The sequence below is a fragment of the Saccopteryx bilineata genome, chromosome 2 (assembly GCF_036850765.1).
Source record: "Saccopteryx bilineata isolate mSacBil1 chromosome 2, mSacBil1_pri_phased_curated, whole genome shotgun sequence".
NCBI classification, from domain to species: Eukaryota; Metazoa; Chordata; class Mammalia; order Chiroptera; family Emballonuridae; genus Saccopteryx; species Saccopteryx bilineata.
Genome location: NC_089491.1, coordinates 287,238,471 through 287,260,536, shown reverse-complemented (window position 1 = coordinate 287,260,536; position 22,066 = coordinate 287,238,471). Strand labels below are relative to the sequence as shown.

Sequence of the window (22,066 nt, the reverse complement as noted above, 5' to 3'; positions counted from 1 at the left end):
TGGGGAGGGATGATTTTCCTTTGGGTTTTGGAAATGAGCACGCCACCACTCCACATTGTAGCATACATCTCTCTGCTATAGACTTTTGTCCTGGGCCATTGATTTTCGATAGCACCCAGTGAATTGTTAAAAATAATCTTTTTCTGAGTATGTGTAAGCCTCAGATCGGCGACAGAGCTGATTACACCCCTGTTGAGCGTATCCCTTGGTCTGCTGGTGCCAGGACCATTGCTGGTCTCTGCTGTATGCCTCTTTGGTTCCTGAAAATGGTTATTTAGTGCTTGTAAGCAAAAGCACTATAGACCCAGGCAAGCGATGAGCTAGAAAACCCACTGTGAGGGCTGTGGGCTTGCGTGGGGGCTGAGGGGGCTGGAAAGGAGGGGCCCGCAGAGAAGAGGTTCAGGGTGAATACTGGGGCTCCCAGGGCTCTTTGGAGTGTTGGTGGGTCCCCTCCGTGATGGAGGAAGGCCTGCAGGAATGGTTCCTTGAGAGTGAGGGTGTCTGTGTCAAAGTGCAGGAAGTGTCCCCAAACAATGAGATCCGCCTGGGGTGTGTGCTGGAGAGAAAATTCTGTCTCCCCCCGCTAAAAAAAGTGGGTGTGGCAAAGGCACAAACCAGAAAGCAAGGTGAAAGTTGTTCCAAAAGGAGCTGCTAAAATCAAATGGGAATATGTACGAGGCCTGCGCCCCTCTGCAATGGGTCAAGGGTCTCTTGGCTTGGTCCACACTGACAGTTGCCTCTCTCTGCAGCTTCACCAGCACGCTGGCGCTCAGCGACCCACTGCAGACCCTCTTCCAGCTCATGTCGGGGAGGATCCCACAGGCAGCCACGGTACCCTTTGTGACAGGACGCCTCCACCACCCCAGCAGCCTAAGGGTTCAGGGGGTGGGACTGCTCTGGAAGCAGGGGATGGCTTTGAAGATGTAAAAGTCAAAACCACTGTTGGTTAATCACCTACCTTTTGCTAAGCACCTCTATGCACATTATTTCATTGAATGCACGTAGGTAGTCATTACTGTCCGCATTTTGCAGACAAGAAAACTAAGGTGCAGAGGTGCGCAAGGAGCCACCGTCCCAGAGCTAGTGAGCCGTGGCGTCAGGATCGGGCCAGGAGTGTCTGATTCCAGGGACCGTGCCCTTCGCACAGCGGCCCAGTGGCCTGCTTTGTTGTGAGACTGTTCTCCAGGCTTCCCCGGCCTGCTCTTCTCCTCCTCCCCTGCCCCTTGACCCTCAGTGCTGGACACACTAGATTTTCCACATTGTCTAGCGCTGGGTCTGGCTCAGAGGATGTCTGATGCAAGCCGTGTAGTTTTTCCATCTTGGTCGTCTTTGATCCCACCATTTCTTCCTTATCTTTGAAGTCCAGTAACTAACTACGCTACATCTGGGTGGGCTCTCTGTCCCGGTCCGTGTTTTCTTGGGACGCAGCGTGCTCTTTTAATATGTGTGTTCACATCTTACAGTTCAGAAAAGTTTTTTTCAATTATATCCTTCAGTATTTGTTTTGTTCCATTATTTTGATTTTGTTCCCCCCCCCGGAACCCCATTTATACATATTTCATATATATAACTTTCTCTTTAATTCAGATACTTTTAAAATTTGTTTTATTTCTTTATTTCTTCTTTTTTACTTTCCACCCCTCATGTTCCTTATTGTGTGTGTGTTTGATCAATGTTCTTTTCTTCTTTGTCCTTATTTCTTTGTTTTTTGGGGGTTTATTTTCCTTACACTTCCTCCCTGAGCTCCGCAGGTCACATTTATCCCTTTTGCTCCCACCATCTCTTTCTTGAGCATTTATAACTGGGTTTTAGGCCCTTGCTTCATAGGAGTTGTTTCATTACTTTCTTTTACTTAAATTCATGATGAAATATGTTTTATGATAACATTTTTTTTCTGGTGAATATTCTTTCTACTTTCCATTTATTATTTTTTATGTTACTTCTCTCCCTTTACCTCTGCAGTATATCTGTACAGACTCTTTAGAGAAGTCGAGTCTTCCCTGGTCCAGTTGTTTATGGGAGGTTTGTGCTGGGAGGGACCGGGGCCCCATTCCAGGCTGTCCGGCGTTTCCGGCGCCTCCTGGAGTTTTCTCGGAATGTCTGTGCAGCCTTTGCTTCTCCTCAGCTGGCCGGTGAGATGGTGTGGGGTCCCCCCCGTCCGGTGTTCTCTCTGCTTCCTCCTGAACACACCTCTGTTCTACTCACCATCACTCCAGCAGCTTCTCTTGTGTTTCGAGGTTGGGGTTTCTGCTGACTCCTAGTTTTAATGAAAACAGACTCGACACTTTTGCTTTTCTGTTTTTCTTATTGCTCGCGCACAAACTCCACCAAACAGACAAGGGAAGTGATGGCTTTTGTGCCCCATCGTTAAACCAACTGGTTACACTGGAACGCAGAGCGTGCCGCACTGTTCAGCTAGGTGCTCTGCTCTGCAGCGAGATTGCATTGTGTCATAAAACGCAGGAAATGATGTCGTCAGCGTATGGTCCCTTGGGTCTCAGCGTCATGGTAGAGTTAGCTGCATGTTCCCTGTGTTTAGGTGAGCAAACTGAGGAGTCACGGTGACGTTCCAATGCCCCGTTTGACCTTCGTGTTTGAGAGTTTCCCAGCATCATAGCATCTAGTAAAATGAGACTTCAGTGACTTGCAGTGAGTGGTGCAGTGGGAAAAAAGCATGGCCCCTGGGAAACAGACACGGCTTCTAGCACAGGTGGAACCTCCACCCTGCTCCTCACCGCGCTGTGAACTTGGCCTTAGTCCTGATCTCAGGGCCTCCGTTTCTCATGGTGGTAGGCATTTGGATGCCTAACCAATAGAGTTATTGGGAAAATTAAAGGAGAGAGAATATCTGAACCCGTCAACCACTATGCTTGACTCCTTGAAGTTAAGTTAATATGTGTTTACTCCCCTCCCCCACCCCCAATTGGTCTGCTTTACAGTGACTTTTAAAAACCACTTATGTTGGAGACAGAAGAATGACTGCTAAGTTGTGTTATTTTTAGCAAAGGCTTTTCTTTTTCTGGTTTCTTAAGTTCCAGCAAGAGAGGGCCTGGCCCACATGTTACGGTGAGGATAATAGTAGTGCCCAAAGTATGTGATTGTTCCTCAGAGGAGCGCTTAGCCCTGGGTGTGGTTCATGGCCAGAGCGCAGTAGGCGACAACTGCTGTTAGTGCTGGGCTTTATTATCATCACCATTGGCTCTCACAGGGCACTGCCCAGAGAAACAAAGCCTAACTGTAAAATGGAGTTGAACAGAGCATCTTGTGTTCTTTGGGATCATTACAAAGACCAAGTAATTATGAATTGTTCTGACCTCCAGAGCTTAGTTATTACGGCCAGTCTCCTGGTCTACCCACTCTATGTAACAACCGGAAGATAGACTGGTCTGCAAATCACCTTTTTCCTTTGCTGGGCTTGTATGTGTGCACGTGTGTGCGTGTTTATGCCTATATGGAATTTATATAAAGCGCAAGCCCAGTGTGAAGAAGCACTATGTTACATGCGTTACCTGGCTGTCTTATTTTACAATCATCAAGAACCCTCTTAGGTAGAAATAGGATCTCCATTTAAGAGATGAGGAAACAAAGGTTTAAAACACATTAAGATACTTGCTCGAGGTCAAACAGCTAGTAGGAGGCAGGTCTCCTTCACCTGAATCCAGGGCCTGTGTTATTTCTGTGACATTGTGTTGTTTCTTTATTGATGTTTCCTGCCCTGAATTTCCCTTCATTCAGGAGGATAGCACAAGAGCCAGAAGATAGGAAAAGCACCCGCTGTGTGGGGATTCTTCGAACTTCCACTCTTTGTTTACGCTCTACTGCCCCCTGGTGGAAATTTTCTGCCCCTGCATTGTCACTAGAGGGAGGATGGCATAGCCCTCGGCTGGGAATGAATGGGGCTTGAGTGCTGGCTGGACCACTTGGCTTGGTTTATTCCATTCTCCAAGTGGCTATAGAAGTTAGATTTCATAGGGCGGTTGTGAAGATTAAATAAGGTGATGTATGTGAGAGGGCTTTAGAAAACCAGAAAACATTAGCCATTTGTAAGGTATTAAGGAGTCCACTGTTCCCCTGACTTCTATCAGGCTAATGTAGACTCCTCTCCTCGTGAGCCCAGGGTGTTTGACCTTCCTTCTCCCACTGGAACATGAGGGTTTTATTTTCATTTTTGTCCCTAGTTGTTGGGATTGGGGTCACCAGGAAGAAATTTGAAACTTAGAGACTAATAGTGCCCTTTTATTTATGTATCTTATCCCTACGTATGTATGTATGTATGTATGTATATACATATGTGTCTCTCTGTCTGCCTATCCATTGATCGTTCTAGGGGTTTCACCTGGAATCAATAAACGGCAGCTTTGCAGGCAGTATAGTAGGCGTTCCCTGAACTCCTCCACACCAGGAAATAGACAGCAACCTTTACCTCCCTTCTGGTCCGTGCTCCGTTATTCAGTACATCTTCAATTTTTTCCCCTTGCTATCTTTCAGTGCTGTGGGGACAAGCAGTGGGGAGACTGGAGACCTCACTTGGCTGTGATTCTGTCGAATCAGGGCGGGGACCTGGACCTGCAGCAGCGCACGATTGTCACCATGGGGGACACCCTGGGTAAGCTGCAGCCAGAGCCGTCCCCTTCCTCTCTTCCAGGGTGGCCCCGGGCCTAGCACATCCCGTGCTTCGGTCCTCAGGTTGTGTGTAGGGCCCGGGTCTACACCTCTGGCTTGCCTTTTACCCAGGAGCCTCCGTGTGTTGGGGACAGGAACTCCAGGGAAAGGAGTGTCCTTTTGGCCTCTCTGTTTCGCAGAATTTCTGCGGCAAGCCAGTGCAGGCCCTGGGCCTGGGGTTCTGCTGCCATGGGAGGTTCCTTGGAACAGGGCATCTTCTATCTCTGGGTAGATTTCCCCGAAGATGAGTTAGGACGTGGGGCCTGTCGGCTCCTGTTGCCATTAGTCCCGCAGGACCCAGCTCAACCACGCAGGAAGTTGTATTTGTGCCTGCACTTCCCTAGGTACTGTGTGGTCTTTGTTTCCGTCATCTCGCTGTGAACCTGGCCTCATAGAGGCTGAGGGGCTATGGAATGTTTCAGATCAGTGGCTCTCAGATTTGGTCAAGGGGCAGGACATCTGGAGATCATGGCTCTTGTTGTGGAGCTTTGTGAACTATTGTTCTGTTAAACAAGAAACAGCTTTGTGTGAGGTTGTGGTGAGTCAGATGGGGGGGGGGGTCACTCCTCAGCCAGGTATGAGGGGAGGCTGACGTTCGTGAAACCCTCCTTGGGTGCCGGGCTCCGTGCGAGGTACTTTTCCGAGTTGAAGTAACTCGATTTGAGGTCACAGAACATGCATGGCAGAACATTTTAAAGCGGGGAACAACTTGGTAATGAAAGTGATTTTATGAACACCAGGAAAAGCCTTCTCTTGTCTGGTTTCAGCAGAGAGTGCATTAGTGCCCCAAGAAGCCTGCTTTAAAAACCGTTCCTCCCAATGCTCCACGTCTTTGCTCAGGTGTAGGTCTCCCTACTTGCTTCCCACCCTCCTGAAGGACTACAGTGCTTAGAAAATTCCTAATCAAAAATCCATTAGGGGCCCTGGCCGGTTGGCTCAGCGGTAGAGTGTCAGTCTGGCGTGTGGGGGACCTGGGTTCGATTCCCGGCCAGGGCACATAGGAGAAGGGCCCATTTGCTTCTCCACCCCCTCCTCCTTCCTCTCTGTCTCTCTCTTTCCCTCCCGCAGCCAAGGCGCCATTGGAGCAAAGATGGCCCGGGTGCTGGGGATGGCTCCTTGGCCTCTGCCCCAGGCGCTAGAGTGGCTCTGGTCGCAGCAGAGCGACGCCCCAAAGGGGCAGAGCATCGCCCCCTGGTGGGCAGAGTGTCGCCCCTGGTGGGCGTGCCGGGTGGATCCCGGTCGGGCGCATGTGGGAGTCTGTCTGACTGTCTCTCCCTGTTTCCAGCTTCAGAAAAATACAAAAAAAAAAAAAAAAAAAATCCATTAGGAGGGGAAATAGTGCCTTATTCTGGCTGATGAGAATCGAAATGCAATGTCCGAGGCCAAAAACATGGTAGGAGAGAGGCTGAATGGGGGTCTGGGGTCTCTTCGGGGTCAGAGGCTTCTGCCCTCTGACCTCTGAGCCCACACTTCATCTGTCTCCCCTCCCCCTCCCCCCAGAGTATGGGCCCCCATGTGGGCATTTTCATGACCGGGGCTTGTCTTCCTCCTGCAGCTGGGAAGGGGCTGGTGGAGGCAGCCCACTTCTGCTACCTGGTGGCTCACGTGCCCTTCGGCTACTACACCGTGAAGACAGACCATCTGGCCCTGCTGGGCAGCAGCCACAGGTACGCCCTCTTCTGGGGCAAAGGAGAAGCGGGAAGGATATCTTCTAGGGGATTGCTTTAGCTCCTGCTAGGCTTCATGGCTCCATTTTTAATTTTCTTGTGTGAATCTCAGCTATTGCTGGTCCTCTGCTCTGCAACTGTGTTCTGCGGGGGTCTGGACAAGGGGATGCCCAGCGGGGGCCGCGTCACACCACTAGGGGAACCTTTGTTGGGAGTGGGTGCCCTTGGTTGTATTGTGCCCCTATGGCCACTCGGTGGCGCCCTGGCACCGTGACTGGGGACTATTTCTTACAAAATGTTAGTGTGAGCGCTTGCGGCTCTGTGTTAGGCAACCCTTGGGCAAAACTGAGAAGTGGAAGAAGTTTATGTTTAGCTCCTACACCCCTGCACTGACTTGGTGCTCAAACTCCTCAAAGTCTCACCTTTCCCTTACACTCTGTTGGCTCTAACATTAAGCTGTCACACAGAAAGGCTTTAATAAGCCCCTAGACAATGAATAAATAAAAAATCCAGTTTGCTTCCCTGCAGTCCTCCACACTCTGGACCTCTACTTCCTGTCCCAGTAATAATTAAGATTTCCTGATCTCCTACGTTGTGCTGGTCATTTTATTAGCACCATTTGCTTCCATCACTTTTACTCTAGGAGGAAAGTGCTATTTTTAATCTTCACTTTATAGAGAAGGGGAAACCAAGGCACAGAGAGGTTAAGTAACTTGTCTAAGATAGCACAGCTGGTGTGGGGTCAAGGCAGACGTGGAATCCAGACTGTGCAACAGCAAAGCCCTGACTTTTAACTGCTGCACCAAACTGCCTACAAGTGTAGGATCACACATCTTCTTGCCGGTTGTCTCAAGGCTCTGGTCTCCGGTAGCACGTGGCTCGCTTGTCAGAGCAGCCTGTCTGTGCCGAACCTGACGATCAGCGTGTGTGGGCTGTCTGTCTCCCTGCTATGTCATGTTGTCTGAGAAAAGGTCTGGAGGTAGAGGTGTAACCCCGGGAAGAGCTGGTGAATGTGGCAGCTGTTGGGGAAGAGGCTAGGGGCACGGGGCCGCTGATGGTTCCTCAGGTCACAGTCACCCTGTCTGCCTCCTCCTTGGCTGAGTGGACTCCCAGCATGGGGACCATCGCTGGTGTTTGGCTCAGTAGCCCTCCCCATTCTCTGCCACGCCAGCTCTGTCCAGAGTTCCTGGAATGCCACCTGGCCCTCACTCACTCTTCCATGCCCTTTGGCTCAGGTTGGGAGGGGCCTGTGACAGGTACACATCCTTGGCTTTCAGGCCTTCAGAGGAGGACCCAGTGCCCCGTCCAGCTGGGAGGGACAGCAGCCTGTCATAAAGACCCTCTAGCAAAGAGGGCAGGGGACCCCCTGCTGCAGGTGGCACCCCGCCCGTCCCCGCAGGGCTGTGTCTGGTCCTGCCCCTGGACAGAGGCAGAGCAGAGGACAGGCCTTCCTGCTCCCTCTCCTCGGCAGGACGGGAGCTCGGCTGTGGATGGGTGCAGCTGGTGTTCCGCTACCCACCGGGTTTCAGATCCTGCCCTGCACCCCCACCTCAGTCTCTTTTATTGTTATTTCCTGATTCCAGTCAAGAGTTTTTGAAGTTTGCAACCACGGAGGCTATCCAGAGGACGGAGATCTTCGAGTACTGCCAGATGCTGGGCCGCCCCCAGTCCTTCATCCCTCCCTTCCAGGTAACTGAGCCTGCGGGGCTGCGGACAGCCGGCCTTCCCCTCTGCCCTTGGCCGCTTAGGAGCTGCGCTGTCACCGCCCAACCTCTCCTCGTTAGCACGAGCGTGGGAAGGGTCAGGGTTTATTTGTAGGTCCCCTAACCCTCTGCACCTTAGGGCAGAAAGGCAGAACGCTGCAGCAGCCTCTGCTGGAATCCCTGGCCCGGCTCCCGACGGGTGAAACTCCTGCCTGGGGTCCTGGCCGGGCAGCGCTCGGTCCCCCTTGTCCTGGGCCCCACCGCCACCCCACCGGGAGTGGACACGGATGCCCCGCTGGGGGGCAGCGGCCATACTCCCTCTCCTGCCAACCTGACCTGGTCCTCTGCTCTGTCCTCTCACTGTGAAGACCCTCCCGGCTCCACCCTGGCCCTCACCTTCTTTCTCCCCTTACACCCTCGGGGCCTCGGCTGTGCGGGTGGCGTGTCCTCACGAGGGCTGACCTCCCTCCCCACCTTCTCCACCCGCACCCTGTGGTCACTCTCAGTTCTTCAGAACTCCTTCAGTGCCCGCTTTGAGTGACACGGCAGCAGCAACACACAGACACATAGACACAGACACAGACACACACACACACACACACACACACACTCCCCGCAACACGGGACACAAACAGAACCTTGACAGTGAGTGCAGTACTGTGTACAGAACGACCCTATTAGTACCTTCTTTCCGAGCTCCCCCCACAGCCTCACCTTGTCCTCCAAACCAGGGCGGAGCAGCTCCTCGGGGTGCAGACTTCAGTCCCTTTCTCTCTGCGCTCTGACCCGCAGTTCTTGCCGTCTCTGGGCTGAGGGTAATGAGAGGAGCTGGTTTCAGCGAACATGCCCCATGGCCTGGCTTTGGGCCATTATGCTTCTAGTGTGTTATTTTGAATCCGGTGAAGCTGCTGTGATGACGCCCTTTCCTGAAGGGGAAACCGAGGCTCGGTGCTGTCAGCTCACATCTCCTGCATGTCGTTTGTTCTAAGTACTATACATAGATTATCCATTTCGTGTTTGCAATAACCGATGGCTAGATAGTATTATTATCCCCAAGTGTCAGGGAGGAAATGGAGGCACAGGGTGAGGGTGACTAGCCAGAGTTCCACACCCAGGACGGAGCTGGGATTTGAACTTGGGTCTGTTTGATTCCCAAGCCCTCATGCTCCGTCATGCCCTGTCATGTGTGCTTCACGATTGCTGCCCATGTTTGTCTGCACGCTCCCTTGGGCTCTAAGCCCCTGCCTGCACCAGAGCCATTTCTCATCTATGTCCCCCTGGCACCTGGTCCTGCACCCATGTACACGGGGCTTTCCAGGAACATGGGCTACATTTCCATGGTGGCCTGGGCCCAGGGAGACTGAGTGGATGTGAATTCCACCCCTTTCTCTGGGAGCTGAAGGCTGAGTTTGGACGTGAGCCCGTGCACAGATAGAATGCCACGAATGGCACAAGGCCCTCTTTGATATTTCGATGCCAGAGCTAGAGGAACCTGGCAGTCAGCTGACTTCAAGAAGTCTTCTCTCCATCTCTCTCTTCCTCTCCCTGCCTGGGTGGACGAGTCATTGGCCCTGCTCCTCTTCGCAGGTGTATAAGCTCCTTTATGCATCCCGGCTGGCGGATTACGGCCTTGCATCCCAGGCCTTGCATTACTGCGAAGCCGTTGGCACAGCCCTCCTTAGCCAGGGAGAGGGCAGTCACCCTGTGCTGTTGCTGGAACTCATCAAGGTGAGCTTCTCAAAGGGTTCTCTGCAGCTGTTTTATCTTCAGCGTTCAGAGCGAGCTGTTGTAAAGCAGCTTAGACACGACATTTCATCTTCTTTGAGCTTGCTGTGAAGCAGGAACCCACAGCCGCCTTTGACCGTGCATGCATGCCCAGATGTGATAAGCCGAGGCCCGACTCTGTGCAGAGAAGGTGCTGTGGGCGGGGCGCACGGGAAGGAGGGACCGAGAATGAGGCGTGTGCAACGCAAGATGTTCATTCTTGCATCTGCCTTCCTGGTGCAGTAAAACTACATGTTTAGGTGAAGCATTCTAATTATAAAAGCTGGGCTCAGATAATATATTTTAGTGATCAAGACAGGAAATGTTCTTTACTAAAATGCTTTTAAATGCATGGAATATTTTATCGCATGTGGGATACAGTTTAAAAAACAAACAAACACATCATCTTTCAGTTCCTGGGGAAGAAAACAATCAGGCAAAGAGTTGTTCCAATTAAGTGAAGAAAAATGCATTAGCTGGAGAACAAAAAGGCACCGACTGTCTGTGTTTGCTTTGCTTTAGACGAGGCCCAAGAGTTGGGCTCTGTAGCCAATGGCATCGGTGGTGCTGAGTCTCCTCACTCTGAGGTTTCTGCCAATAGGATGAGGCTGGGAGTGAGCTCAGGCACCCAGAGTGGAGGAGTAGGAAAGTTTTGAAGCTTAATAATAGAATAGAGTCTTGCAATGCAAAGTAGTCCCTGGACCTGCAGCCTGGGTGTCCCTGGGGGCTCGTGAGGAATGCAGAATCTCAGGTTCCACCTTGAGTTCTGACATCAGAATTAGCCTTTTACCAAAGTCCCCGGTGGCCCAATGAGCATGGAAGTTTGGGAGGCACTTCCACAAAGCAGAGAGCTTTGCAGCGACATAAAACCAAGTACCCATTTCTCCTCCTACTGCACTTAGTATCAAACACCAAGATGGGTTAATTGGCCTGACCAGGTGGTGGTGCAGTGGATAGAGCATCGGACTGGGATGCGGAAGGACCCAGGTTCGAGACCCCGAGGTCGCTAGTTTGAGTGCGGGCTCATCTGGCTTGAGCAAAGAGCTCACCAGCTTGGACCCAAGGTCGCTGGCTCCAGCAGGGGGTTACTCGGTCTGCTGAAGGCCCACGGTCAAGGCACATATGAGAAAGCAATCAATGAACAACTAAGAAGTCGCAATGCGCAACGAGAAACTGATGATTGATGCTTCTCATCTCTCTTCGTTCCTGTCTGTCTGTCCCTGTCTATCTCTGCCTCTGTAAAAAAAAAAAAAAAAAAAAAAAGGATGGGTTAATTGTTTATGTATGCTGCCATTTTGGGGACAGCATCTACTGGATTCACTCTCTAGATAATGCTTTATAATCTAATGTACAAGTTGAGTTAAAGCACTTTCTCCTTTTCCCTCACGACATGTTCCCCCATCTTCTCTCCATCTTTCTATTTCCTTCCCTCCTGTCCCTTCTTGTGCTTTCTGCCCCGACCCGTCTGGCAATCTGGCACAGCTGGCAGAGAGACTGAAACTGTCAGATCCTCTGCTGTTAGAGAGACGCCGCGGGGACAGGGACCAGGAGCCGGGCTGGCTCGCGCACCTCCGGAAGCGGCACAAGGAGCTGGAGGTGAGCAGGGCTGGAGCAGGGTCAGTGTGTGGACCTTTGTTTCCCCCTGAGCTCCCCTTGACACAGAGGATGCAGGCACTGACCTTGGCAAGCCCCCAACCATGGAGGGCCACGAGGACTCTCGTCACCCATGAGGCCCAGCCCGACGCAGGAGGGGGTGGCACTGAGCTTCCCAAACGCGGCCTCTTTCCTGGGCGGAAACGGTTTCCTGTGTTCACTTGTGAGACCATGGGACCCTTGTCAAACTCTTTCTTGCCGCCCTCTCTATGGTCCCAGAAAATATGTTTTATGACGATCAAGGCCTCCGTCTCTCTGTTAGGAACAATGGATCACAGCAGACCTGCATCACTTTCATGTAATGCAGGGCAATTGCTTAAAAGACTTCCAGGCCTTTCCTTTTTTGTTCTGATGATTCCAAAAGCTGCTGGTAGTAATTGTAACAATAATCGGAACAGGGTTTCTTCAATTTTCTTTCTCCCACTCCGTCTGAGAAAGGACTGGGTGGGTTCTGTTAAGGCGAGCACGGCCCTTGCTCCCTCACGTGTTGCACGCCTTGGGGACACTGCATTCCTTGTCCTTTGCGTCTTCCCAGGGGAGACACAGATGGCCCTGGTCCCGGGGCCCCTGCCTGCTCTGAGGAAGGGCTGAGGCTGCCACCCGTCCTCCTTACTTCCCCCCCCCCCAACTCCCAGTATTCGTCTGAGGTTCCCTCACCTTGTCACTCCCTCTGGTTTATTTTTTACTTAATTCTTAAACCCTGTTCCCTGTTCTTGTTTCTCTTTGTGTTGCTTAACGGATTTTCCTTTATTTCAAATAGCAGAAGGTATCCGGAGACATGGGAGATGCCCGTTCAGTGCACTCCGTTATTTCTGGAGCCCGCGGAACAACAGGTATCCAAACTGAGGAGCACAGTGTGTAAGTAGGTGACTCTCAGGGTCTAGTTATTCACGAGACCATGGCTTAAAATGCCGTTGCCCCTCCCTTCCTGGAGGGTGTCCTGGCTGGTGTCAGTCTGACCCAACGGTCCAGGCACCTTCTCCACAGCTCCTGCAGCCTCGGTCATTCTGACACTTCTGAGTTCCCATGTGAGTAGAGTTACTGCTTCACATTCAGGTTTTAATACTTGTTACAGCATATTGTTATCTAATTCTTTCAACTCTGTCACTGCCGTTTCCCTGGCTGAATACATTTCTCGAGGCCAGAGATGGGCGTGACCTCTGTTTCACATCAGTGTTGGGGACATTGGGAGCCATTGAGATTTTGGAGCTATCGGGTGCCGCATACATGTTCAACATGTTTCAGCGTGTTTCTGCACTCGCCTCCTCTCCCCTCGGATGCCTCTGGGTGTTGTGTTGGCAGACGTGACTGCTCCCAGTTAAGTCTAGTCCCTTTCCCCAAGTCACAGGCCGCTGTGGAGCCAGAACGAGACCTCGTCCCTGCACTCCCGGCCACCCCCCGCGTGAGCTCTTCCCGCAGGGCTGAGTGAGGGGAAGGCAGGCTGGGCAGGTCCTGGTTTGTTTCCTGGCTCTGCTGCTCTGTCACAGAGCCTGTGAAGGTGAAGGGCTGGAGGGTCGCCAGGCAGGGTGTCTCTGAACAGTCACTTCCGTGAGGTCTCCTGTCACCCAGTCCAGCAGGTGTGTCGGCCACCCACCCTGATCCTGTGACCTCAGGCCAGTCACTGTACACGTCCCACTGGCAGAATGGCAGAACCGGAATGAGCACCACCAGGGGCCCTGCCATGGCCCACCCTCCAGTTCCTTAAAGGCAAAGCCCTCGTTTCTGTGGCCTGATTTGCATTTCAACTGGAGTCTTTCTAAGTTTTATTTTTTATTTTTTTGTATTTTTCTGAAGCTGGAAACGGGGAGAGACAGTCAGACAGACTCCCGCATGCGCCCGACCGGGATCCACCTGGCACGCCCACCAGGGGGCAACACTCTGCCCACCAGGGGGCGATGCTCTGCCCCTCCAGGGCGTCACTCTGCCGCGACCAGAGCCACTCCAGCGCCTGGGGCAGAGGCCAAGGAGCCATCCCCAGCGCCCGGGCCATCCCCGCTCCAATGGCGCCTTGGCTGCGGGAGGGGAAGAGAGAGACAGAGAGGAAGGAGAGGGGGAGGGGTGGAGAGGCAGATGGGCGCCTCTCCTGTGTGCCCTGGCCGGGAATCGAACCCGGGACCTCTGCACGCCAGGCCGACGCTATACCACTGAGCCAACCGGCCAGGGCTCTAAGTTTTAAATACTCAAGCCCATTAGTAAGTCCTGGAAGGAGAAAGTTTATCCAAAAATAAAATAGTGTAGGCTTATATAAGATAGCAATGTCTGCCCTCCTAACTCACTGGTTTAAGGCTCAGAGGTCATACCAGGTCGTGAGGGGAATGCTTTTATACACTGTAAGTCATAAGCAGTGAGCGGTGTTGCAGCAGCTGCTGTGTTGGACCTGTCCCCACATGATGGCAGCCACACCCGGGGGCCTGTCCTCGTGACTGCTTCCCGAAGAGGGTATGGGAAGGGCCGTGCCTGGTGTGATTCGTCCACGCGTATGTGACATGTCAGGTCTCACTTCTTTCTCTTTGCCCTGTGTCCTTAGAAAACACTTTTTTGGGACATCAAGGTGATTTGGAAGCCACTGCGGACCCCTCAGCCATGTGGCCAACGGCGGAGCCGATGGGCCCGGCCCGGCCCAGCCCACAGCCGCCCTTTCCCTTCCAGCCAGGCTCCTACCCAGCAGGAGGAAATCCAGAGCAGACAGGGGTCCCGGTGCCTCTTTACTCGGTTCCTGAGACCCATCTGCCGGGGATAGGTGGCAGCGTGGCGCTGGCAGAGGCTCCCGGGGGATGGGCCTGGGGGCAAGCCCAGCAGACACCACCGCCCCCTGGTAAGACCTGCGCTAGGCTGGCAGCTTGGGGGGAGGAGCTCTGGAGGGGGGAGGAGACAGGGGAGTGGCAGGGACCCGTGGGCAGCTGGTGAAGACCTGATGGGGGTGTGCACAGGACGAGGACCACCTGTGCGCCGGCCCGGTGGTGCCCGTGCTCGGCACACACCCGGGGGGGATGGCTGTCTCTGTTCCACTCAGCCCTCAGCTGGACAAGCGTGGCAAGCCCAGCCACAGTTCCTCCTGACCTCCCCGGGATCACATAGTTTCTAGGAGAGAGGCTGCAGGGTAGACAGGTGCTGCCTACACCCCGAGCTGCAGTGAAGGTCAAGTCCTACGAAGGAAGTCCCAGAGCTCACTGCCAGCAGAGGCCTGATGCTGACCCGGTCCCAAGTGTCTTAGGCCCAGCAGGCCTTGGACGACAGGGCTGAGTGGGGTGAGCAGTGCTGAGCATCCCCAGGGCAGTGCTGGAGGCGAGCCCGGAGGTTAGCTCATAGGCCTGAGATAAGAGCCCATCCAACATGGGACACTCAAGTGGAGGGGATGGCCATGGTGGACCTCTGTGTCTTAGCTCCATGTGGCCCCGATTTCCAGGACTTCTAAGGAACAAGCAAGGTGTTCAGGGTAGAGGAAGAGTGACCAGCATGTCCTGGGGCAGCCATGCAAGTGGACCTCACACTGCGATCTGCTTATGGTTATGGATGTGGAGTGCCCGCCGCTTTGCGGCTCGGTTAGGAAAGCCAACTGTCCCTGTTACTTCCCCAGGATGGATGGAATAGGTTCAACTGCAAATCACAATTTTTGTTTCTTTTGGTGCCACAGGAGAGAACACAGTGTTTCAAGAAACCTTCCAGCATCCTGATGGTGAAAACATGGTTTCCAAGCCTCAGGTGAGAGATGGAGCCCCCTCTTAAGTGGCAGGTTTTGTTCACGCAAACTCCCTCCTTGCCTGGCACCAGCTCGCCCTTCCCCGAGGCACCTCGTTTCGTCTTGTGTCCTGTGTCCCCACCAGCCCGTGTCCCCGGGACAGGGTGACAGGGCACTGTGCAGTTTTGGCCTCACAGGTCTGCTTGGCCGACACATTCTTCTCACCATCACACCAGACCTCACCATACCCTGTGCTGTCCTAGAAGATTCTGGTTATTTCTTTATTTTTATTTCTACCTTGCTTTACTTCCAAGAAGAGTCTACATCAGTTAGGCTGTGAGGTCTCAGAGGTGACTTTGTCGAATTAATCATTCTATTAACCTAGCTGTTGAATGAATGCTCCCTTCCCCCAGCAGTGGGTGGCACTGCCCTCAGCTTTGCCTGGCTGGAGGGTCACATCACGTAACTTTCTCAAGTAGGGACACGCTACAGGCCTTAAAAACTTTTATATTTGACTTTTTTATTTTTCCAACTGAAAAAGTAGTGAATTATTATTAAGAAAACTTGAAAAATAATGAAACAAATATCACTTGTAATCCCAAAATCAAATGTTTTGGTTTTCTTTCAATACTTTTTCCATGTATTTATGTACATATATCATATATATATATAGGTGTGTGTGTGTAGGTACATATATACACACAAATGTGTGGTTTTACATGGCTAAGAGCATGTGTATGAAGTTTTATTTCTTATTTGTTATTTAACACTATAAAATGAGATTTCCCATGTCATTCATAAATATGATTTTTTTTTTTTTTTCTGAAGCTGGAAACGGGGAGAAACAGTCAGACAGACTCCCGCATGCGCCCGACCGGGATCCACTCGGCATGCCCACCAGGGGTGACGCTCTGCCCACCAGGGGGCGATGCTCTGCCCCTCCGGGGCATCGCTCTGCCGTGACCAGAGCCACTCTAGCGCCTGGGGCAGAGGCCAAGGAGCCATCCCCAGCTCCTGGGCCATCTTTGCTCCAATGGAGCCTTGGCTGTGGGAGGGGAAGAGAGAGACAGAGAGGAAGGAGGGGGGGCGGGGGTGGAGAAGCAAATGGGCACTTCTCCTATGTGCCCTGGTCAGGAATCGAACCCGGGTCCCCCGCACGCCAGGCTGACGCTCTACCACCGAGCCAACTGGCCAGGGCCATAAATATGATTTTTAACATCGGTATGGTGAAAGCCATTGTATGGAAGCACCATCATTCACTCATCCATTCGTTTGTATTTGTTCACAGATACTGAGCTCCTCTTCTCTTTAATTCCAGGTGCCACTCGCTCCCAGAGCACGACATACTTCCGAGAGCCCCGCCCTTTCCACTAAGGAGGATGACGAGGAGTCCTCGGATGAGACCGATACAAAGTCTTCCCAGAACACTGCCCAGAAAGAAAAGGTAGGAGGCGGGGAGAGAACACAAAAGTGGGGGGACTAGGCCTTCTCCTCCCAGCAAAGGGGGGTCTGGGCTTCAGCTGAGTCCTGTCCCCGTCTCACCGCCATCACATTGTGGGGGGCTAATCTCATATGCAGAAGGAGACGCACACTGACAGTAGGCCTTTGACTCCCCCTCCCCCCAGAGCTCAGGGTTTGGCTGGTTCAGCTGGTTTCGCTCGAAGCCTACCGAGGACACGTCCCCCTCCGGAGATGACGACGACGATGACTCTGACAGCCCAGACTCAGAGGTGAGTGATGACTCTGACAGCCCAGACTCAGAGCTGAGTGGTGGAAGCACAGGGAGGCACCATCCTCTGTGGGCCTTCCGGGGACGGGGATGGCTCCTCAGCACCCAGAGGGCCAGAGGTAGTGCTGGACTCCACCCCAGCCTGGATGGAAGGGCAGTTTTGTGAAAGGGCAGAGATGATGGGAAATAAATTGGTCCCATGAGGGGAAAAGGCAGACGATGAAAGGCCTTCGAGGTTAGAATGAGGAATTTTGATTTTAGAGGACCCGTGATCTTTGGGTTATTGAGCAGGGAGTGGTACAGGGCTTAAGGGAGGAAACCCCACAGCGTTGCGGGCACTGCAGGGCCTTGTCAACCTCTGTCACCGTTTTTCTTTCTCCACTGGGCAGGAGACCCACCGACCACCTCCTCCTCCCCAGGCTGGCTCAGGCCTGTCACGGACACCTCTCCCAGAGCCCCTGTCTCTGCCAGGCACCAGTGCCTTCCCCAGGGGCACAGGTATGCCAACCTTATGTCCTCTGGGCCATCGGAGGTCTGCTCTGTGCTCCCCAAGGTTGGGGGGTCCTTCTGTGAGTGGGGACTCCTCGGTCCTGAGCAGTGGAAATAGGTCTCACTCGTTGCTATCTAGGTGGGGGTGACGTCCGAGGACCAGTGTCCGGTGGGGGATCAGCCGAGGTCACTGGGAATGGAGACGTGTCTGGGCCCCAGGTGAGCAGCCCACGGGCTGGAGGCTGGGCCCCACTAGATGCCTGGGTGTACGAGGACTGACCCTTCTGTGTGGGGGCCCGACTCATGGGGAATGTGAGGAGAGTGTCTCTATGTGTTTGCTGAGGTTGTCATGACAAGGGGTCACAGACTGTGCAGCTTATACAAAGCCACAGACATTGACCGTATTTCCCCATGTATAAGACACTCCCAATTATAAGACGCACCTTAATTTGGGGGCCCGAAATTTGCAAAAAAGTGTATTACATAAAGTTATTGAACTCGTTTTATTCATCATAAAAAGCATACAACTCCTCATTACTGTCAAAACTCCCACCCAGTAGCTTGTCCTCAGGTGTCTGATGATGAATCACTGTCTTCAACAATGAGTGCAGCCTGACCAGGCAGTGGCACAGTGGATAGTGTTGGACTGGGATGCAGAGGACGCAGGTTTGAGACCCTGAGGTCACCAGCTTTAGCGCGGGATCATCTGGTTTGACCAAGCCTCACCAGCTTGAGCCCAAGGTCGCTGGCTTGAGCAAAGGCTCACTCGGTCTGCTGTAGCCCCCTGGTCAAGGCACATATGAGAAAGCAATCAATGAACAACTAAGGAGCTGCAATGAAGAATTGATGTTTCTCATCTCTCTCCCTTCCTATCTGTCTGTCCCTATCTGTCCCTCTCTCTGACTCTCTCTGTTTCTGCCACAAAAACAAGACAAAACAAAAAATAAGCGTGAAAAAGCGGGAAATGCAAGTAAAAATATTGACAACCACTGTGTAAGATTCACCCAGTTTTTAGACCCCAAACTTTTTGAAAAATGGTGTGTCTTATGCATGGGGAAATATGGTATTTCCTCACTGCCCCAAAGGCTGGAAATCTGAGATCAAGGTGAAGGCAGGGTGAGTTTCTCCTGGGTCCCGCTCCTTGCCTGGGAGATGTTGGCCTTCTCCTGAAGTCTTCACCTGGCCTTCCCTCTGGGTGTGGCTGTATCCACATTTGCTCTTCTTACAAAGACACCGATCAGTCATGCTGGGTTAGGGCCCATCCTAATGACCTCATTTTGTCTTCACTACCTCTCTAGAGACCCTATATCCAAATACATTCTGAAGTACTGGGGTTTGGATTTCAGCATATGGAATTTGGGGGGGGGGACATGATATAGCGGATACATGCTTCCACAGAAGAAATCTGCAGAACTGCCCGTGTCCCAGGAGGGGCCAGAGTACCCCAGCATCTTTGGCAGGGGTTGTAACGCATTCTTGATGAATCGTTGTACTGGTTCGCTTTCATGCTGATTGCTAGGAGGACATTTTTATTTCCTGTGGCCTGGTTAGAGCACTCATATAATACTTTTGGCCTTTCAGAGATTATGATATGACTTTTTATGGTGCTATCAATATAACTGATGGTGGCTTTTCCTTCTTGCTCCAGAGCCTCCACGTAGCCAGTTCAGATCCGGGGGCTGGCTGTGCCCACTTGAACCATGCTTGTCTGCTCAAGGGTCCCTGAGTTCTATCAAGAGACCCTTCCCATTCGCATCTCCTGACTAAAGCTGACATTCAGGGGAGCCCTTGGCGTGCTGGAATCTGGGGAACGGAGGCTAATAGGATTTTCTGTTGTTTCCTGTCACAGGGTGTTTCCTCTGAGTGCTACTTCAGCCCTGGTGGCCTGCCTCCCCCACCGCCCCTGACAGGGTCTGTTCCTCTCTACAACCCGTCTCAGGTCCCCCAGGTAAGGAAGGAAGCCTGGAGGGACGGGCTTAGCACGGGTGTTGGATTTAGGAGACTTAGGTTTCTAATTCTACTTTACCACTTACTGTGCATGAATTCTTGAGCATTGACTGACCCTTTCTAAGTCTCAGTGTTTGCATCTGTGAAATGGGCTTCAGAGTACTAGTTATCTCACCGAGCAGTTGTGAGGATTCGGTAGGGGTGCTGTGTATGTGAACTGCCTGGTACACAGAAGAGGGTCAATCAATGTGGCAATTATCAGTATTACTCTTGACCTTTCCTAAATCTTGAGACTGAAGGGACACAAGTGGTGTTGACATCAGTGGTGTGCGTGCACAGTCCCTCTGTCCTGGGGTGCGGGGGTCATTGCAAACGTTGAGAGAAGCTAAACTCCCTGCTCCTCGGGCACACTGATAGCTCTAATGCGTCCCCTGGCCTCCCCTCTTTATAAAATCGAATTTCTTTTGCCTGATCTAAGAGGTGAGGGTGGAAGTGAATCATTAGAACGTCGCACGAGGAAGCCAGATGCAGCTGGGGTGTCCCAGACCCCCCGGACGCCCTGCTCAGCCCCAGCAGCCGGCCCCGGGGGGAGGCAGGCTGGGGGCTCTAACCCAGGGCGCTGTGTCTCCTCCTCCAGCTCCCCGCGGTGACCAGCCTGAGTCGGCCCAATCGGCTAGCCCAGCGCCGCTACCCCACCCAGCCCTGACGGACCACCACCATCCCAGGCGGGTCTCCCTGGAGCACAGCTTCGACGTCGCCCTCCTTTCTTAGCCTCCCAGCCCCTCTGCCATGTGGGGGCCCCTCGGAGGGTTGTGCTGGCCTATTGGCTCCACTGGGCACAGAGAAGGGCAAGGATACATGGTCCCCCAGGATACAGATCAGCCCAGTCTCCTAAAGATCAGCTTCCCCCGATGGAAATTACTTCCTCAGATGGGAAAGCTGGGCTGGCTAGCAGACTGGAGGCGAGCAGGATGGCCTGGTGGCGGCACCGAGGACGGCGGCTCAGGGTCTCAGGCAAGTCAAGACCTGCAAATTCCACTGCTGGAGTTACCGAGGACACCACGGGCCTTGCAGCAGGGAATTATGGGAGGGCACCGAGAGCAACACCCTGGACTGAATTTGACTCCTTCCTCCACCTTACTTATAGACCAGTTCACGGCTCCTTAGCAAACGTTTTTATACGGAAACTTGGTTCTTCTTGTCATAATTCCCTCTTCAGCGGCACATCAACAGTTTCCCTGTTGGTCCTCGTTTGGGGCACATTTTTATGTGGTTCAGATTAATTATATTTCTCTCACTTTCTTAGCTGGTCCTATTTTCCCACGTTCTGGCATCTGGCTATCAAGTTAGATTGCTGTAGGCATCTACAGCATATTGTCATGGAAACTGCTGAACCTAACGATGCAGATGGATGGAGCATCAGTCTAATAAATGATGGAAAAACATTTTCTAAAAATTCACCCCTTTCCCTAAGAGAGGAGAAACGAGTGTGTGATACTGCTCATCTCTCCCTCCCTGCTTCGGGCGTTTGCAAATCAATGTTCAGAGGGGAGGGTCAGCGGAGCGCGAGGGAGGAGGGGGGATGTCTTGCAAATTTCCATTTGTTTTTTTCAGGTCCCAAATAGTAGTGACTCTTGGTGTTTTGTTAGATTTGCTGAAAAGTGCCCCTCACAAAGAACATTTTTTGTAAGTGTAATTTGTACATACAGGTTTTCTACTCTGATGTGCCACACTACTAATGTTAGTAGCGATTAAACCAGATGATTTTATAGCAAATGCTTGTCTGCGGCTCACTGGGCGGTCTCCTTCCCTGAAGTCTCTCCTGATGACGGTGTCACCGTGTGGCTGGCCGCTCAAGCTGGACAGAACCCTTTGTCAATGAAGAATCGAGGGACAGACCCTCCTAACTTCCACGTCTGCTCTAATGTTGTTATTTTATTCAGTTAAGAAAATATGGACAAGAGCTCCCCTGGTGCAACTCATCACTTCATTAACTAAATATTGCATATTCTGATTTTTCTAAATAAGTCTGTTCATCTCTCAGATTAAATTAGGAAGTGCATGCCTAAGTGTTTTTGCATCTCGAAGGCCCTGGGTAAATGCCGCTCCCCTTTCTTCCCGAAAAGACCGCTGCTTCTGCAGGTCGGGATGCTGGGAGGCCGGCACCCACGGCTGCACAGCAGCAGTGGTGGTCCCCGGGAGTCACCCGGCTTAGACCTGGGTCCTGGCTCACGCCCAGGTCACCTTGTCACCTTGGCCACGCTTACCAGACTGGCCCGTGCCTCTCATCTCTAACACAAGGTGGTAATTGCGATAGCACCTTCCACAGAGGGATGTTCGGCCAGAATGAAATGAGTCAAGTTTGTAGAAAAGCACCTGGTACATGCTAAACACTATGTAAGAGGTTTTTAAAAAATTATCATTATATAATCTATAAGTAAAAATCTTGACTGTCTTGTTGCCTACCAGATTAAACTATGGATTTTTCATTCTTGATAGAGGTATATAACAGAAACAGTATTTTGAAACTACCCAATATATGTCCTTATTACTAAGCTTGTCTCTTTTCCCGCATCCCATCTGCCACCAGTGCTGGGTCACACGGCTCAGTGCCCCCCTCCCCCGGCACAAAGACGTAGGGGGCAGTCTTGCCCCCCATAGAAAGAAGCGCTTTAGAGGAGGAGAGTGAGGACCGAAGAGGAAGGCGAAGACGTCAGATGCCTGCCTGTGACCTCACTTCCTCCTCCTGCTGGATGTATAAATGGAAAACCAG

General features: G+C 52.2%; 1 protein-coding gene across 5 annotated transcripts in view; it reads left to right on the top strand.

Moving 5' to 3' along the window:
- Positions 1–21,750, top strand: part of SEC16B (SEC16 homolog B, endoplasmic reticulum export factor) — a 38,342-nt gene extending 16,592 nt beyond the window's left edge. For 4 of the 5 annotated variants that reach the window (XM_066261220.1, XM_066261218.1, XM_066261217.1 and 1 more), the window contains exons 12-26: positions 750–831; positions 4,489–4,606; positions 6,218–6,329; positions 7,913–8,018; positions 9,620–9,760; positions 11,279–11,392; positions 12,210–12,282; positions 13,977–14,264; positions 15,084–15,151; positions 16,447–16,572; positions 16,754–16,858; positions 17,247–17,355; positions 17,486–17,565; positions 19,196–19,294; positions 19,931–21,750. In XM_066261220.1, coding sequence (XP_066117317.1) covers positions 750–831; positions 4,489–4,606; positions 6,218–6,329; positions 7,913–8,018; positions 9,620–9,760; positions 11,279–11,392; positions 12,210–12,282; positions 13,977–14,264; positions 15,084–15,151; positions 16,447–16,572; positions 16,754–16,858; positions 17,247–17,355; positions 17,486–17,565; positions 19,196–19,294; positions 19,931–19,999 — 1,690 coding nt within the window. In that variant the 3' untranslated portion in view covers positions 20,000–21,750. The remainder of the gene's footprint in view (positions 1–749; positions 832–4,488; positions 4,607–6,217; positions 6,330–7,912; positions 8,019–9,619; positions 9,761–11,278; positions 11,393–12,209; positions 12,283–13,976; positions 14,265–15,083; positions 15,152–16,446; positions 16,573–16,753; positions 16,859–17,246; positions 17,356–17,485; positions 17,566–19,195; positions 19,295–19,930) is intronic. The other variant, XM_066261221.1, reaches the window with a different exon arrangement.
- The last annotated feature ends 316 nt before the right edge of the window (positions 21,751–22,066 follow it).